This window comes from Mauremys mutica, chromosome 15 (assembly GCF_020497125.1).
Source record: "Mauremys mutica isolate MM-2020 ecotype Southern chromosome 15, ASM2049712v1, whole genome shotgun sequence".
NCBI lineage: Eukaryota > Metazoa > Chordata > Testudines > Geoemydidae > Mauremys > Mauremys mutica.
In genome coordinates this window covers 20,441,817-20,458,460 of record NC_059086.1, presented here as the reverse complement: position 1 = coordinate 20,458,460, position 16,644 = coordinate 20,441,817, and the positions used below count along the sequence as shown (strand labels likewise).

The 16,644-nt window shown below is 55.3% G+C and overlaps 1 protein-coding gene across 3 annotated transcripts in view; it reads right to left on the bottom strand.

The window, feature by feature from the left end:
* LOC123350084 (CLK4 associating serine/arginine rich protein) overlaps positions 1-16,644 on the bottom strand; it is a 39,542-nt gene that overhangs the window by 7,658 nt on the left and 15,240 nt on the right. For 2 of the 3 annotated variants that reach the window (XM_044988444.1, XM_044988443.1), the window contains exons 6-17: positions 15,779-15,880; positions 14,082-14,161; positions 13,381-13,465; positions 12,459-12,604; positions 11,859-11,955; positions 10,813-10,891; positions 10,356-10,429; positions 5,396-5,437; positions 4,850-5,071; positions 2,415-2,669; positions 1,854-2,033; positions 1,519-1,558 (exon numbers count right to left, since the gene is read on the bottom strand). In XM_044988444.1, coding sequence (XP_044844379.1) covers positions 1,519-1,558; positions 1,854-2,033; positions 2,415-2,669; positions 4,850-5,071; positions 5,396-5,437; positions 10,356-10,429; positions 10,813-10,891; positions 11,859-11,955; positions 12,459-12,604; positions 13,381-13,465; positions 14,082-14,161; positions 15,779-15,880 — 1,402 coding nt within the window. Of the gene's footprint in view, positions 1-1,514; positions 1,559-1,853; positions 2,034-2,414; positions 2,670-4,849; positions 5,072-5,395; positions 5,438-10,355; positions 10,430-10,812; positions 10,892-11,858; positions 11,956-12,458; positions 12,605-13,380; positions 13,466-14,081; positions 14,162-15,778; positions 15,881-16,644 lie in introns of all 3 variants that reach the window. The other variant, XR_006573708.1, reaches the window with a different exon arrangement.

The following is a 16,644-nucleotide window of genomic DNA, read 5'->3' as shown; positions in this document are numbered from 1 at the left end:
CCTGGCCTATATACACCCCTCGCTCGCTCCTTTCTGACAGACAGCCTGAGCCCTAAGCATCACACAAAGGCTCCCCATGGTGGTGATGGCTTGGAGATGACCTGCAGAGCAGCAGGCAGAGGGATGCCAGGGTAACCCCAAGGGCACGCCCTCCCTTGCTCTGCAGAGGATCCCGCTGCACACCCCCACACAGGCACCTTGCTTCCCTAGGGGCCCGACCTGGGGATCTAGACCATCAGGAGTTCATTGGGTGCCACCCCTTCCTAGACACATGAAGGGAAGCCAACACCCTGCTGCCCATTCCTGGAGAGCTGGTGCACACCTGGATCCCAGGTAGGAATGCAGTGAGCCTGCTTCCCCTTCCTCTTCGGGATCTCAAGGACACAAGGGTCAACAGAACACAGAGCCTCTGCATTGCGGGCTGACTTGACCATGAAATGGCCTTGCACAGTACAGCAGGGCCCCCTGCTTCCAATCCAGCACCTCTCCCTCCATGTCTGGAACTCCTTCCTAGGGGCTCCATCTGGAGTCAGGGCCATGCAGGCTGGGAGGGCCATGCCTAACCCTGGGTCAAGCCGCTCCAACCTACCGCCCAGGAACGGGCAGCAGGACCCAGAATGATGCAGGGATCCCACAGCTGCGAGGCTCGGAGTCCGGAAGCACCAGGAGGTTTGTTCCAGGAACCGAACTGGGAAGGGAGGGTGTGTCCTGGCCCCAGCCCCCTTGGCAGCTCAAAGCACCTTCTCCCCTCAATGAGTCTCCCAAAGCTCCATTGGCGGCACTTTGTTTACTGCTTTGTGCACCTGCACCCAGGCAGGCAGCGGGAGCACAGTCACAAGGCACTCGCTGCAGAGCAGCCCAAGCCCCAGACCAGCAGGGTCTGGAGAGCGCAGCTGGCAAGGGAGGGGTGGGTGTGAAGCCGCCAGGGGGACTGAGGCACCAGGCTGGTTTTCAGGGACAGCAATAATCCCAAACCTTGGCACCCTTGCATTCTAGCTTAGTCAGGGCAATAGAGGACACAGGTTCATCCGCTTATAGGGGTCACTGAAGGTAGGGGATCAGGGTTAGCCCCCTTACAGGCCAGTCCCGCCCCGCACACTATGGACTGGCTACTACCCAGCGGACCGGGGTCTTTGTGGAGCCAGGAGAAGGGAAGGTGTCTTCTGTTCCCAGGAATTCAGCGAAAGGGACAGTGACCCGAAAGCTATCCCCACCTGTCACTCAGAGCTGAGACTGCTCCGTTAACCCCCTCGCCCGGAGGCAGGGTTGTTGGCACTTGCCTATGACGGCTGCCATCCATTCTCAGTTCTAAGGAGTTACTGGGCTTGGCAGGCCTGCACCTTGAGGAGAGGGCTCAGGATTTCCAGCCCAGGGATAGGGGACTTGAGTTTCAAACGCAGGCAAGGAGCCCTTCATTCAGACAAGTCCCTGCATCTCCTCACTCCCGTGAACTACGGGGTCCCTTAGTTTGTTCTGCAGTGATGTGAATTAAACAGGTGAGGTTAAATTCTTACTGACTTTGGCAGCTCCTGTCTCTTTACCACCAGCAGTGTCAGCCCTAGAGGGGGAAAAGAGCTGAGATCAGAAGCACTGTGGAGCAGATGGGACGCCATGTCCTTGTCTGGGAGAGTGAGAGGCCCAGCACTAACCTCCCCCCTCAGACACGGGCAGACCAGGCAGCTCTCACAGAGCTCGGCATTAAGTCTCCTTCCCGTACCCACACTGCCGGGTGCCAGCGCTCCCCAGGGCAGGGGCAGGAGAAGCCCCTTCTGCTGCAGGGCTCAAGGCCAAACACAGCATGCAGAAGGGAGGCCGGGGGAAGAGCTAGAACAGGGTGGGCTCCACTCACTCACTTTTTCAGTTTCTCCCCGATGGCTGGGGAAGCTGCAGGCCTCAGCAGTCTCTCTCTTGCTGGAGAAGCTGATCTGCTGCGGCTTCGTGAATCGCTGGGACTCCTGCTGCTCCGACTGCTACTCCAGTGTCTCCCCGCTCGGCCGCTCCGGCGATAGCGCTCCCCGGACCGGGAATGGCTCCTAAAGTGCAAAGGACATAGCCAAGGAATGCAGGCTACCCTCCCTCGCACATGCCCTGGAAGTGGAGCAGTAGCATGGCATTAGGGTTGCCAATCCCACAGCTGCGGATAACTGCGGGAAGTGACGCTGTCTACCATAGCCCCATCCAGAGGGTCAGTGGCCTCCAGCCAGGGCTGCAGCGGTTCCTCGAGGTACAGAGAAGGGAGGAGGAACCCAGGGTGTAAAGCTGCCATCTCACCCCCACCCAGCCTGTCCCTACCTCTGCCTCCAGAGGCGCCTTCCTGCAGGCTGCAGCAGCGCGGGGCCCCATTGAACAAGCCATACTTGGAAATTCCTGCAATCCCCCCCTCGGCTCACTGCACAGCTCCAGGTGGGTCGTACCTGGACCGGCGACGGGAGCTGTACCGGCGGCCCCGATCGGCCGAGTGTGATCTGGAGCGCCGGCGGCCATCCCGTGAGCCCCCTCCGGAGTAGCGCCGGCTCCTGCTGCGGGAGCGGGAATACCGTCGGCTGTGGGAGCGGCGGTACCGGCTGGACCGGTGGTGGTGCCCACCGGCTCGGTGGGAGCGGGAGCTGGAGCGGGAGCTCGAAGAGGACGAGGAGGACGGGGATGAGGAAGAGGAGGAGGAGTGTCTCCTATAGAGGACAGAGACAACGCAAGCCATTCACAGAGGGCAGAGATGTGACACGGGGTGCCAAAGAACCACAGCGCGCCAAGATCCGTGCCCTTCCCCTAAGTAGCACTGGGCAGACTCAGCCCCTGGTCTCTGCCCACAGCTAGCACAGCCAGCACCAAGAAGCAGGGCTTGGCATGAAGGAGGAACAAGCATGTTGTGACGGTTGTTACCAGCTCTTCCCCCAGTCCAGCTCCGAGACACTCTCATTACAGCAGCTCCTCAGAGCCAGGAGACCATGGCAAGTGGGCTGCGGGGCCACACGAAGGCATCAGAAAACCTCCCCCTCACTGCCGCCAGGATCCCTGCATGCTGGCCCAGGAGAGGGCTAAGAAACAGACAGCAGTGCCCCAAATGACTCTCAGCATGTCCAGTGGCCCCTGCTCCCCCAGCAGCGTCCCTATGCTTCAGCTGTGGAGAGAACCCTGTGGACCAGCCCCACCTACTCTGCACCATCACCTCTGCTCCAGTCCCCAGGGGAAGGGCTTGCACATCAGTGGCTGCAACGCAACTGCCTGCTGCCCAATTCCCTCGTGCACAGTGTGAGAGCATCTGGGGGTGTCCAGGGCTCACTGACAGGGGGAGCCCCCCAACAGGAGGGGCTCAGTAACTCATGTCTGTCCTTCCGCTACCAGAATCCTCCACCATCCATTCCCCACTGGGGACCCTCAAAGGTAGGCTGCAGGGAGAATGGTGGGGCCAAGGCCTTCGTGCAGCCAGACGCTGTGAAGGCTCGTTAGGCTAGTCCATTCTGGTCTTTCCCGCCTGCCCCAGAAGACCCTGCGGAGGACAGGGCTAGCAGTGACTGCCATAGTCCCAGAGCACGCAGGGGAAACCCAATCGCGATGGTACAGGCTGGTCAGCCCTGGCTCAATGCGGGTTTGGCACCATCCTACCACAATGCTGGAGAAAAGCCTGAAGTGTTATGACGCCCCTCCCCTTAAGGGCTGAGACCGTGCCCAGGCCTGGGTCCTCCAACGAGGCCTCCAGCAAGGTACAGGCGCCACACCGGGCTCAGCTCTGGCTGGCACAGTGAGTGAGGAGGGAAGTGGTTCTGAGAAACACCGACGGGAACGCTGGGCTCTTCTCACAGCCCCCTCTCTGCCTCAGACAGACAAGTGGCTTTGCAGTCCTGCGGGCTGGGGGAGTGGACCACCACCATCCTGCCACGTGGGCCACAGGAAGGCTCCAACGTGCGACAACTCTCCCATGGGGCAGAGCTACTGCGGCAAACTGGGATTCTGGCTCCTGGCAATGCTGCAGGGGGGCACTGAGAGGGGCAGTAATGTTAGGCAGTGCCAGCCCAGACGCCAGGACATGCAGTCCCACTTGAGGGCACCACCCAGGGGCTCTGCAGAGTGTCTGCCGCTCCGTCTCCCTACACAGCCTTGGCCAAGCGCTGTGCAACGGGGCGCAGGTGGAACCTCCGGCTCAAGCTAGTGAGCCACAGACACACAATGGCAATGATGCAGCCACGGCCCTGAGGCCAGGCGCTAGCTTGGTCTATACGGTGCATACGAGGCACTTTACAACCCTGTGAGCTCTCGGCCTGCACCAAGTGCCCTGCTCGTCTGGAGAGGGAGCTGGGACAGGCCAGTGCGCCGAGAACAGGGGCAAGAAGTATAGCAACTCGGGGGGCGGGAGGAGAAGGGCAGGGAATGCGAGGAGAGGAGAGGACGGGATATTGTGGGCAAGCAGGAGAGCTGCCCCTTTCCAGCTGCCAGATCCCCCATGTCCTAGAATCTCTCCCCATCACTGACATGCCAGGTCCCTTCCCTGGGCCCTAGGACGAGCTGCCCCCCTGGAGTTCCTCTCACAGGTCGAGGATCTGGCTATTCAGGGCCTTCCAGGCACTGTCTACCCAAACAGGCCTCTTGCTCAGTCTCCTGGAGAGTGCCCCCAACTGGCCACCCCACACAGCACCTGGCCAACCCACGGGCAGGGCTGACAATGAAATGGCAGCTGGAAAGGACTGGATGCCAAGAGCTCTCACTGGACAGGGTCTCCAAGCAGGGGCAGCTTGGCGTGGTGCCCATCGGGGGCACAGAGGGTGCAGGCCGATCACGTAGATGGGCCGTTAGCCCCTGCTGAGTCTCTGGTGTTAAGGTTTGGGAAAGCGAGCCAGACGGGGGAGTTACCGACCGGGAGGAGGCGCTATGACCTGCTGCAGCGCTGCCCTGATGCACTTGGGTGGAGCGCGGCTTGCCAAGGGGGACGGCTTTCCCGGGGACTCCTCCGGCTTGAGCAGCAGCTGCTTCCTCGTCACTGCCCCCGAAGCTGGTGATGAACGTGATCTTCTCTTCTTGGCCTGGGGAAGGCGAGCGAGAGCGCGAGCGGGATTCGGAGCTGGATTCTGAAGGTGACCTGAGGATGAAGGGAGAACAGAAGGGCTGCTTCACTGTGGGAGGTGGAATTTACCAAAAGCTCCCCGGGGGGGGCAGCACACTGGGGTAGATGCAGTTTCTGGATCCCTGCTGGACTTTCCTAGGGCAGCAGCAGAGCAGCATGTACTGTAGCACCTGCTCCAGCAGGGGGTGACCTTCCCCCAGCCCAAGGGCCCCTCAGAAACAGCCAGAGTCTGTCAACTACAAGAATCCCCAGAGACTGTTGCTGCAGTGGCCTCTCCCCCAGGAGTGGCGGAGGCAGAGCAAACCACTCCTGCCATGCCCAGCAGCCACAGGCACTCACCGTTTGTAGGGATCGTATGTGGGGCTGTCTCTCCTCGCATAGCTGCAAAGAGAGAACACGTTATGGAGAACCTGTGGCAATGACCATGGAGAGATCCAAGGAGCACAGCCTGACACGTGGCCAGCAGCCAGGTGCCCTGTGGAGTGACCACTGGCAGCACAGCCACGCCGCTCACTCTCCCCAGTGCCCCACTCAGAGCAGGAAGCAGGGCAGAGCTGCTACTCTTGGATTTAACCCACCCCACTAGGGTCACAGCCCCCCACAGACCTCATCTACTGAATGGAGCAGAGGCCTCTCCCAGAGAGGGAAGGTAACCCCGGTGCACACGGCCTGTGCTGGCTCTACGTGGAGGTGAGAACACGGAGGTACCAGCTGCGGCCTACAATGTGTTACCTGGGCTGTGGGGGCCGGGTGGCAGGGCAGCGGCAGCCCCGGGGCTCGCGAGGGGTGGGGCTGGGACCCCTGGCCCCGCAGGGCAGCCTGGCCGGACCTCTTTGCGCTGGGCAGCTGAGAACCCAGCAGACTCCCGGCATGCGGGCCGGCCTATAGCACACAGCTGAGCTGGGCCACAGCTGTGTGCTAACTGGGCTGCATGCGTCCCCGCAGGCTGAGAACCGCTGCGCATCACAAAGAGCGAGAGAACAGAAGAAGCCTGTCGGCCTATGATGGTTGAAAAATTATCAGTTGCATCAGAATCGGCTCTGGATTTAACTAAAGCCCAGGAAGGAAGTTTCCTAAGTTTGTGTCTGCTAGGGAGAATGACATTGCAACTAGGTCGCATCCAGTTAGTCCCTGGGACCAGGCGATCTGGTGCTTCTGTTTTGCCTGTTGCTAGTGTGTTGCTGGGTAAAGATATGACAACTCTAATCAGGTTGATATCACAGCCAGGGCACAAGGAGAGCATGAAAGTGATTTAACTGCGTTACCCATTGACAGTGTGGAAACTTGTAACTAAGCTAGTGTGTGCTGAGCCTGGTAACCTGTGTGTTGCCAGTGAGGAAAGCTGCAAAGGGAAGGAGAATGCCTCTAACTATGGAGTCCAGCAGCTTGCCTAAAAGGGGTTGTATAAAAATCCTCCTAATGGGCCAGAGGTGATTGAGTGTAAGTGACAATCAGGAGGAGTTTGGTTGTGGCTCCTCAGAGTAATGCTTCTGTGGAGCAAGATAAACGTGAATTGTTGCTTAAAGAAGGTCCTAAGAAGAATCCTCGTGGTTGTTTTTGCAAAGCAGTTTGCTGTAACTGAGGGGTGTGGAAGTGAACTGAGGTAAATCAGGATGAATTTCTGTCCATAGAAGGCAACAGTTTGTTGAGAGATTTGTTTGAGTTCCTAACAGCCAGAATTTTTGTGTTGAAAACGGATCCACTGACTTTGCTTTAGAAAGACCCAGTGTGAATAACTTAGAGAAGGCGTCAGATGGAATGAAAATTGTCAGGGAATTTGAACGGCCCTATGAAGAAGACGAAGTGGCTGTGCTTGACCAGCTTGTTGGGAAGACGACGTTGTTGGAACATGAATGTCTCCCTGCTGATTCTGTAAAAAGTGAGAGTCCTGTGGCACCTTATAGATTAACTGTCTGTTAGTCTATAAGGTGCCACAGGACTCTGTCACTTTTTACAGATCCAGACTAACACGCTACCCTTCTGATACCGATTCTGTGAACAGTCTGTGACTCAGGTTCGGAGGGAGGACTGAGTAGCTGAATCTACAGAGCAGGCCAGCTGGGGAGTTCTCTCTTGAGAATACAGGGGATGGCAGGCAAACTTTCACCCCTAGACACTTCAGATATGACTTTTAATCTCTTAGTGGACTTGACATCTGATTCTCTGTGGAAGCAGAGGTTGGTAATGGAAGGACAAAAGAACCTTGAGTCTAACTTGCTAGTGAAAATGGATGGTATCTCTTTAAGACAGAGTCCAGCCTTGGAATTGGTAATGGTTAAGAATCTGAAAATGTGTTGATGCAAATTACCTGACTGATGGGAGGGGGAGGAGGAGAAAGGCTTGCCCATACCATAGCTGTTAGCAAAGAGGACACATCTAGTCAACCAATGGATTCTGTTACACAAAAGAGCTCAGATTTTGACCCTTCAGGACAGGGAGGAAGGGGAAAACTTCATCTTGCTAATGGAAGCCACAAGTTAACCCTAAAACGCCAAAACCTCAACAGCATTGAGCCAGAGGCTGGCATGACAAAAACGCTTGTAAGTGTACATGTGACGGATTTGATGTTAATATTATGGCTAATGTTAACTCTTGTGCCTTGTTTGCTGCTGATACCCAAAACTGTAAAAATGTACAGTGTGCACAATCTTTCGGAAAAACCCGTAAACATGTTGGGAGCGGTACATAAGAACTCACCATGTGCTAGAAGCCTTTAAGGTGTATTGTTTCTTTACATGACAACACACTTTATGTTAAAAGGCCTCGTGATATTGATATGTCACAGCTAGTGCCTGTAACCACCAGTCTTAAAACTTTTCACATCAGAGAAGGCATTAGAGATCTAACGTGCTGCATGAAAAGGAAACGAAGACACATCACCCTATTGCTTTCATGGCTAAATGCCAAGATTCCTACACTACGGAGAACATTAATATCTACATTGACTTGATGTTAACTGGGTTCCAAACATTTGCCAGAGTTTGCATGGATAAATTAACTATTTTCATTAGCTCATGGCAAAATCATGAGAGACATTCAAGAGCAGATCCAATCCACTACTGGTCTAACCAAGTTTTACCTTGGTTTGTAAAGGAATTCAATAATATTGTTACTTCCAGAATGAACTTTACAAAGAAAAAGCCTGTTTTAGCCAAATATGATTTTGATGAACCATTTCTGTTAGACACTGATAGCTTCCAACCCAGTATTGGAACTATAGTAATATAGAACCAAGAATGGGAGGCTCCTATGATGTATTCAGCAGTGTCTGGGACACCCCTCCCTGCACCAATTTTGGGTTAGAGGTGTGACGTTGGTTGTCTGATTAAAATATGACCATGTACATCATTGTTGCTACCACTGTTATATAATTGCAACAGATCTTATACAAAGTGTGTCAAAGTAAGGTGTTAATAGAAAAGTTATGATTTGCTGAGTAGGATTATGCTATTTTTATGCATGTATCATTTTTGTATCTGAAGTGATGAATATTAACTATGTCCCTGTATTTCAAATGTTTGCTCATGTGGAAACACCCACAAGGTGTTTAGCCAGGACATTGTGAAGGAACTATTCAAGTTGAATGGGCCATCAAAGAACACTTAACTCACAATCAGAGGGGTAGCCCTGTTTGCTGCTTTTACAGATCCAGACTAAGGGCTTGGCTACACTTACAAATTTGCAGCGCCGCAGCAGGGTGTGAAAACACACCCTCTCCAGCGCTGCAAATTGCGGCGCTGCAAAGCGCCAGTGTGGTCAAAGCCCCAGCGCTGGGAGCGTGGCTCCCAGCGCTGTACGTTATTCCCCACAGGGAGGTGGAGTATGGACAGCGCTGGGAGAGCTTTCTCCCAGCGCTGGCGCTTTGACTACACTTAGCGCTTCAAAGCGCGGCCGCGGCAGCGCTTTGAAGTGTAAGTGTAGCCAAAGCCTAAGAGTCCTGTGGCATCTTAGAGACTGACAGATGTATTGGAGCATGAGCTGTCGTGGGTGACATGCATCCCACAAAGTGGGTATTCAAACACGAAAGCTCATGCTCCAATACATCTGTTAGTCTATAAGGTGCCACAGGACTCTTTGCTGCTTTAACTCACAATGGAAGACACCTCCTGTGACAGCCTTTACTATGACTAAGCAAAGCATGCACGGACATGTGACTTGCCCATGTGACTCCAAACACCATCTTGTTCCCTGTAATTTTCCACAATGAGAACAATGGGTTTCCCTTCACTTGGCAGAAGCTATAAAAGGCCCTAGAAACATCTCCATTTTGCCTCTGGCCTGCTCAGACCTCTGGACTATGAACTTATACTAATGGGAGCATTCTAATCAAGGGATCGAGGACCTTTCAATGATTTGGAAGCAGCCAGAGACTTCACAAGCCAGCACTTTATTCCATCACTGCTACAAGCCTGATCCAGGAACTTTGCAATTACTGTATGTATTTGATTCCTTTAACCAATTTTAACTCTCACCTTCCTTTTTATAAATAAACCTTTAGATTTTAGGTATTAAAAGATTGGCAACGGCGTGATTATTGGGTAAAGAACCCTTTGTTTGATTAAATTGGTTTTAAATAACCACTCATTAAGTCTAGTGTTTTTGGTGGTGATACAAGGACTGGAATGGCTAAGGAGACTGCTTTTCTGACTTCTTGTTAGCCAGTGTGGTGAAATGGTGAAACAGAAGTTTCCTTTTGTTGCTGGTTTGGTACATCTTATAGGAGAATAACCACCAGTTTTGGGGTGTGTCTGCCCTATTTCTCAGCAGTTTGTCCTGTATTTGGTATTCTCAGTTGTGACCCACAAAGGAACGGTGACACCAGCCTCCCTCCTAAAGGGGTTCAGAGAAGAGTCCAGACAAGGAGAGGCAGGGACAGAAGCACATGGAACATCTGGAGCTAAGCCAGCCGCCCCGAGGCCTTAAGGGACAGAGCTAGTGAATTTACCACATCACTGGCTTATAAATTCGTGAGAGAGCAGGAGAGTCCCTACCTTACACACAGACCCCTGGCCAAAGAAAGCATCACACTGCCCGGCCCCTTGGTGAGCTTGCACTAGCAGAATCCATGTGGACGGAGCCTTTTCAGAGCCAGTTGTTTGAAATAACCACGATTCCGGGAGGAGTGTTCAGGGCCGGGGGAGCTGCCCTGACAGTGCAGCAGGGGCCAGACACGGGAAACAAGAGCCCTTGCGCCCAGGACAGCCAGTGCCAGAGGCCCCGCCCCAGCACCCTGTTGCTCGCCAGCCCGCTCTGGCTGACTAGTTTGCTGCAGGGGGACGTTACGTTGTCCCTGCCTTACCTGGGAGGGCTGATTTTTCTTCCTTTTAAGCGCTTCTCTCTAAACTCCCTCCTCTGTCTGCGAGAGCGACGGCCCTAGATGAAAAAGGCCCAGCACTGAGTGGCGGAGGAAAGCCTGCCGGGAACTCCCAGCCCAGGGCTCAGCACTTCCATTGCTCTACCCCAGTACTAGGAGGTGGGAAATGAGAGTCTGTCCCATCCAGCTCCTCTGGGCTGAGCTGCCCCAGCCAGGGTGCAGGCCAGCTGTGGGGAGTCCTGGCTAACATGGCCAGGTCTTTTAAAACCTCCTCTGCGTCCCACTGCTAACCCTCGGGAAGCAGGGCCTACCTGGAAAGCACAGGAGGTCTCCAGAGGGCACCGCTGACCCATGCTTTGCCAGGCTTGGGAAATACAGACAGATCAGAGCAGGGTTGGGAAGAGGCCTGGCTGGGACAGCCCTCCCCAGGGCTGCGCCTTACCGAGTACATGGCTTTCTCCTCCTCGAGGGCTTTGGCGTGTTTAATGGCTTCTGCCTCCTCTTTGTCCTTCCGCAGCATCCTTCCGGAAAAGGAAAGAGAGCTGGCTAAGTGCGGCTGTCCCCAGCGCTCGCAGAGCCTGCCCTGCCCAGCCCCTGGATGGAGGTACACAGCGCGGGGGCATGGGTGCGCGGTGACAAAGGGACTTCACTGCCACAACAAGTGATGGCAAGCAAGAGCCTCTGCTCTGCCCCCACCCTGACGCAGCCCCAGCATCTGCCTCTAGCACAGAGGCTGCTACCAGAGCGCTTGGGCCGTCAATGGAAGAGTCAAGGGCTAAGCTGGGCCTACAGCTGAACAGCGCCATCGGTACCAGGGTGCCACTGGCACAAGGGAGGAAGCTCCAAGTTGGAGCGGCCCATGCAGCAGCAGCAGCAGCGTCTGGACTGCCCCTGGAAAGCAGGACAGGTGCCACCCAAAGGGTCTTACACTAAAATTAACTAAGCAGCCACTGCTCCCCCAGGTGCATCAGTGAAGAGAGGAGCTGCATTTAACCCTGCACCTCTCCCTGGCTCTCCTGCCACTGGGTCAGAGGCTTTGCCCCTCGACGGGAGCAGTGCTGATGCCAGAGCTGGACACTCCTCCCCACCGAGGGCTGGCACTTCACATGTATGGTAGGTGATGCAGCAGGCAGCCAGCCAAGCCAAACACACGGGGCTGCCCTGAGGCTGCACCAGCCTCTCGCCGATACCTGCAGCATCCAGACAGCCGCACACATCTGCCCCAAAGCAACCTTCTCAGTGCATGTGGGCAGAGGGGCAGCAGCAGCAGCTTCACAGAAGCCAGGGCTGCCAAGGGCCTGCTGCCACGGGAGCCCCCACACCAACCCACAATGGGTACATCTGCCCCCCACAGCCCGCAGTAGCCACAGCTCCCCTATGTGGCACGTGACTACGGCAATCCAACCCCCCAGAGCACCTGAAGTTTTCTGAGATGAGGTGGTCGGCCTGGAGCTCGGCTCTGGGCCCCGACTCACACGTGGGCCTTACCTGACGAAGTCCCCCTCAGCCATCCCGTACGTGGTCGCCTGTTTATTCAGGTCAGCCACCTGCTCCTGATTTAACTCATCCACATCAACTTCCACATCTGCAAGCAGAGTACTGGTGTCAGAGTGCCTGCAGACTCGCCAGCGCTCGGGGCAGACAGCAGAGCTGGGCTGCTCTCCAGCTGCCCCGGGGCCACCTGGGGTGTTGCTGGAGTATCTGCTGCACCACAGTGCAGCTGAGGTTTGAAACGTGGGGGCCACAGGACACACAACCCCAGCCGCCACCCCAGGCCCCTGCAAGCACCACCGATGCACGAAGGGAGGAGGCGACTGGGAAGGCTTAGCTGGGGTTCCCCATGTTCCCACAGCAACTGCACTGCAACACACTGCTCCCCTACACCCCTCCCCTAGAGATACACCCAGGCACCACGTAAAACAGGCATGTGCCCACCACACTGGGGAGTTGGCACCTGAAGGATGAATTTGTAAGCACAAGGCCTGGGAAAGCCGGTCTGTGCGTGTGGGGAGGGGCGGTGGGATTGCCCAAGCACAGCCTGGACGGGCGATATCCCGAGGCAGGACTGCCGGGGCAAGCGAGACACACCGATATCCGGAATGACTTCGTCCTCATCCGTGTTGCTGTCCTCCTCAGAGTCCTCCTCGTCTCCCCGCTTCTCCAAGGAGTTCTCGAGCTCAGCCACGGTGCTGTCCTCATATGTGTAGCCAATCGAGGCCTTCTTCTCCGCGAGCCTGGGCACAAACACTGGCTGTGAACATGTGCTGCCAGGGCAAGGGCACAGGGCAGCCACCCGAGGTCCCTGGAGTCTTGCAGCACCAGCCTCACCTGCTCTCAAAGGGCTGCTCTGTTGACCCCCCCGTTGCCCCGGTTACGTTTGAAAACCCAAAGCATAGTTAACGGAGAACCACTACAGAAAGAGCCCTGGGCACCAAAGGCCTCCCCCCACCTCAGACACATAAGCGAATCACCCTGCCCTCCCCTGAAGCAGTGCTGAGGCACCAGGCGAGGAGGCCCAGGGGAAAAGGGCTGCCTTTTTTCACATTCCAGCTCTCCCAATCGCTGGGCAGGGCCCTCCCGCAGGGCTTTGGCCAGCAGCCACCACGTTGGTGGTGCTACGCATGCAGTCTGGCACCGAGGCAGAAATAACCCAGTCTCAGGCTTCGGGACGAGCTGAGCACCGCAGGGTCCGGAAGGAATTGTCCCCGGTGCTACTCCCGTCCAGCAGCTTTATTATTCAGGAAGAGGAGGGGAGGACTTCCTCTGCAGCATCGGGTATCAGCCTCTGCCACACTCCCTGGAAAGCCTAATTCCGAGGCAGGGCAGGAAGGAAGGACTGATGCCCCCCAGGCCCGGGGAGATGGGGCTCAGAGGGCAGTGACTGTTCATTCTGATCCAACTTGGGGCACAAATACATTCACTTCTGTCGCCTCCAAAGCATGCCTAGAGGGGCAGCTCAGCACGCACGCCACTGGGGACCAGCACCGAGCCTCTTTTCCCCCATACTCACTTCTTTTTCTCATCCTCATTGGGCTTCTGGAGTCCCCCATAGAGCTCATCAATATAGATCTGATAGAGACACTGCTCCTCCGAGACTTCAGACAGACAGACAGACAGACAGACAAGGGAGTTACATGCCAGCTTGAGGGCAAACACCGATGCCAACAGGCCTTGATTACAGCTGAGCATCGGGGCTCATTCGAGGTGACACAGGTAAGAGGGAGCCTCTCCTGTATTCATCATCAAACCACATGGGCAGAGCAGGATCCCTGCCTCGAGAGCCGGGAGAGCGTAGGGGAACGGGGATGGATTGCTGATCCTGAATCCTAGAAGTCATTGGTTGGAATGCAGCCTGGCCCAGGAGCGGCTGAAACCTGTTACCAGCTGACGACTGCTTGCGGACTCCAAGGTGAAGGGCTGGGTGACATGTGCAAGTTACCAAATGTGCACTAACTGCCCCCTCAGTGTTATTCTTGGCAGAGAACCCAAGAGCCGAACGGGCCATGAGGGAGAGGGAGGGAGGGTCCCTCCCTCCCTTCCAGAGGGGCTCCTGGCAGAGCACAGCAGAGCAGAAGTTCACAGAGCGGTGTCAGGAACCATGCCCTGCTGTTGCCAGCTGATACCTCTCACCAGAGCCAGCTTCTCTTCACAGCATCGCCCCCAGAGATGTCTCCGTGCCCCAGTGGACAGTGGTCTCCAACAGACACTTACTGCCAGCGAAGTCGTTCTGCACCAGACCCCTGTAGCGCTCGTAGTTACACTTCCTCTCGTCCGACTCCTGCTCAGGAGAGCTGAGAAGGAAGAACACACACTGGCACCAGGAGACAACTGGGCAGACAGGACAGAACTAAAGGTGACTGGCTCAAAAGCACCTCAGTGACTTAGCAGCCCACGGCCCATTTCCATAAGTCACTTCCTGTGAGATTCAGGCTCCCACGTCACATCTCAGCAAAGCACTTATGGAAATTGGACCCTACAGCAATTGCGGTGGCATTCTGCTAACTCCATTTTTCAAACAGTGCAACATTAACCCCTTGGTGGCTGTCCCCGTGCATCAATGACTTCCCTGGGCTATTAACAGAGCTCAGCAGGAGGCTGCACGGTTACATGGGAGTCTCCATATGCAAGGCTGAAGCCAGCTCTCCTTTAGAAACCTGGTGCAACTCTCCCTCCCCTGAAACCCAGTGACCTAAAGTTTCACGGGGGACAACAAGCCTGGAGTTCTGGGAAATCTGGGGTGCTTGGGAGACACGCAGGGTCGTCCCCACTTACAGCTGACTTCGCTTAGAAACATTAAGTTCAGTGAAGACAGGCTCTGAGAGGGGAGAGCTGGCTGGTGAAATTTAGTTATTGAAGCTGTTTCTGCAGGCCTCGGTACAGACTTTGCAAAGTCTGGAATCTGGATGGGAGGAGCGGCAGATGGAGGGATGGGCAGGAAGGGAACCCATCTAGAAGTCTACTGGCCATTTCCCAAATAAATCCACCTCCAGCCCAGTCCATCCAATGCAGCTCTCTCTATACCAGGATGGGAAGCAGGGGGCCACATGGGCAGAGTTGTGCAGGGACAGAGCCTGCTCCTTTCATCTGGCAGACTCCAGACTCATCTGCCTTGGCAATTCTTATCAAATTTTTAAACTAAGGTAGATCCCAGCCCCCTTTAATGCCGGGGTCAGAGCTGCAAGTACCAGAGATCAGTTGTTCAAGGGAAAAACCCCATTTAGTGAAGTTCTGTTCCAAAATGGACTCTGTAAATGGAGCTTTCTACTTAGCTCTGCTCCATGTGTGAACCAGTCCCAGCTGGCTTTAGGGCCTCCCGCCATCAATGATTTTGGCTTTCCTTAGTGCGGCAGAGCCAACAGAGCTAAGGGAGCTGAATCCGATCCTTTCTTCAACCACAGCAGTCCTGCTTGCTTTGTTCCCACCAGCCATACCTGGGCAAGCCCATGGAGCTGCCCTGGGCCCCTTATTTGTTTGAGGGAACATTATAGCAATGACATGTGAAAAGAGACCCTGGCAGGACTCAGAGCCCGGGTCTGAGATGGTAGATGGGGGACGAAGGAGGAGACAGTTGTTTTACTTGGAAGCCAAGCACACTTAACCCAGAACCGATCAGAACCATGGAATCCCAGTGCCACAGGGTCCTTCAAGAGCCATGTGAAGCAGATCCGTGCTTGGAGAACCCACTGCAGCTCCCCATCACCACCAGTGTTGGACAGCCTGAAAAGCCAGGGGTCAGGTTACATTTACCAACCCTATGCCCTAAGGGATACCAACAGCAACAACACAGAATGCTCCCAAATCCCACTGGCCTGCACTGATCACCCAGCATTCTATGCCCTGCTAGAAAAGAGGAGGTTGGGGGCTTCCGGAGAAGAGCTCCCAAGCAGTACTGCATGGACATGGCTTACATTGGGTTGAGCAGTGGTGGGGTGTACATGGGAATGTAGTCCAGGTGAGCTCGCACGTCAAACCGGTCGATCATGTTGTTCGTATCCCCTTGCCAGGGCATCCTGCAGGCAAGAGAGCAACAGACAAACCAAGGTCATTTAGCACCTCAACTGGCTACCAATGACAGACCTGCCGGCGAGAGAAGCTGCTATGAAGAGGAAGCCAGAGGTGCTGGGGAAGTCAGTCTAGACCCAATGCAGTTCAATCCCGTGACGTCTGTGGGCTGGCTCTGCTGCATGGTACAGACACGCTCTTAGCCAGAGCGCAGTGACAATCGGTGTCTAGTCGGCCTACCCCAGGGATAAGCCTAACTGTGAGAAAGTGGATAAAACTTCATCAATTGTCACAATAATCTAGCACAATAACTGTCAGTGGGAAAAGCTGCCAAAGGGAGACAGAAAAACGAAAGGAGTCTAAATGGAAAGGCCTCCTGATAGAACTCATGTATGTGAGATGGACATCACGTCAGGTAAACAAAAATGTGTGGGACCGGAAATCAATAACCCCACACTGGTGTGTCAAAAACGAAGCCTAGCTGATGAACAAGACAACGAAGGGGTGTGCTACTCCCTCCATCATTCCGTCTTGGGGTCCTCAAAAGGAATGACTTTTTTGGGGGGGGGGGGGGGGGGGGGGGGGGGGGGGGGGGACGACAAGAACAATGCTGGGTGACAAAATCAAGGAGAAGGAGTGATGGCTGCTACCCCCACCATCTCCTGAAACACTGGTATCCACCATACCACCGCTGAGCCTGGGGCATTCTAAGCCCAAGAGAATTCTAATCCCAGACCAGGTCAAAGAGAGGTACCCGGATGACAGCACCACC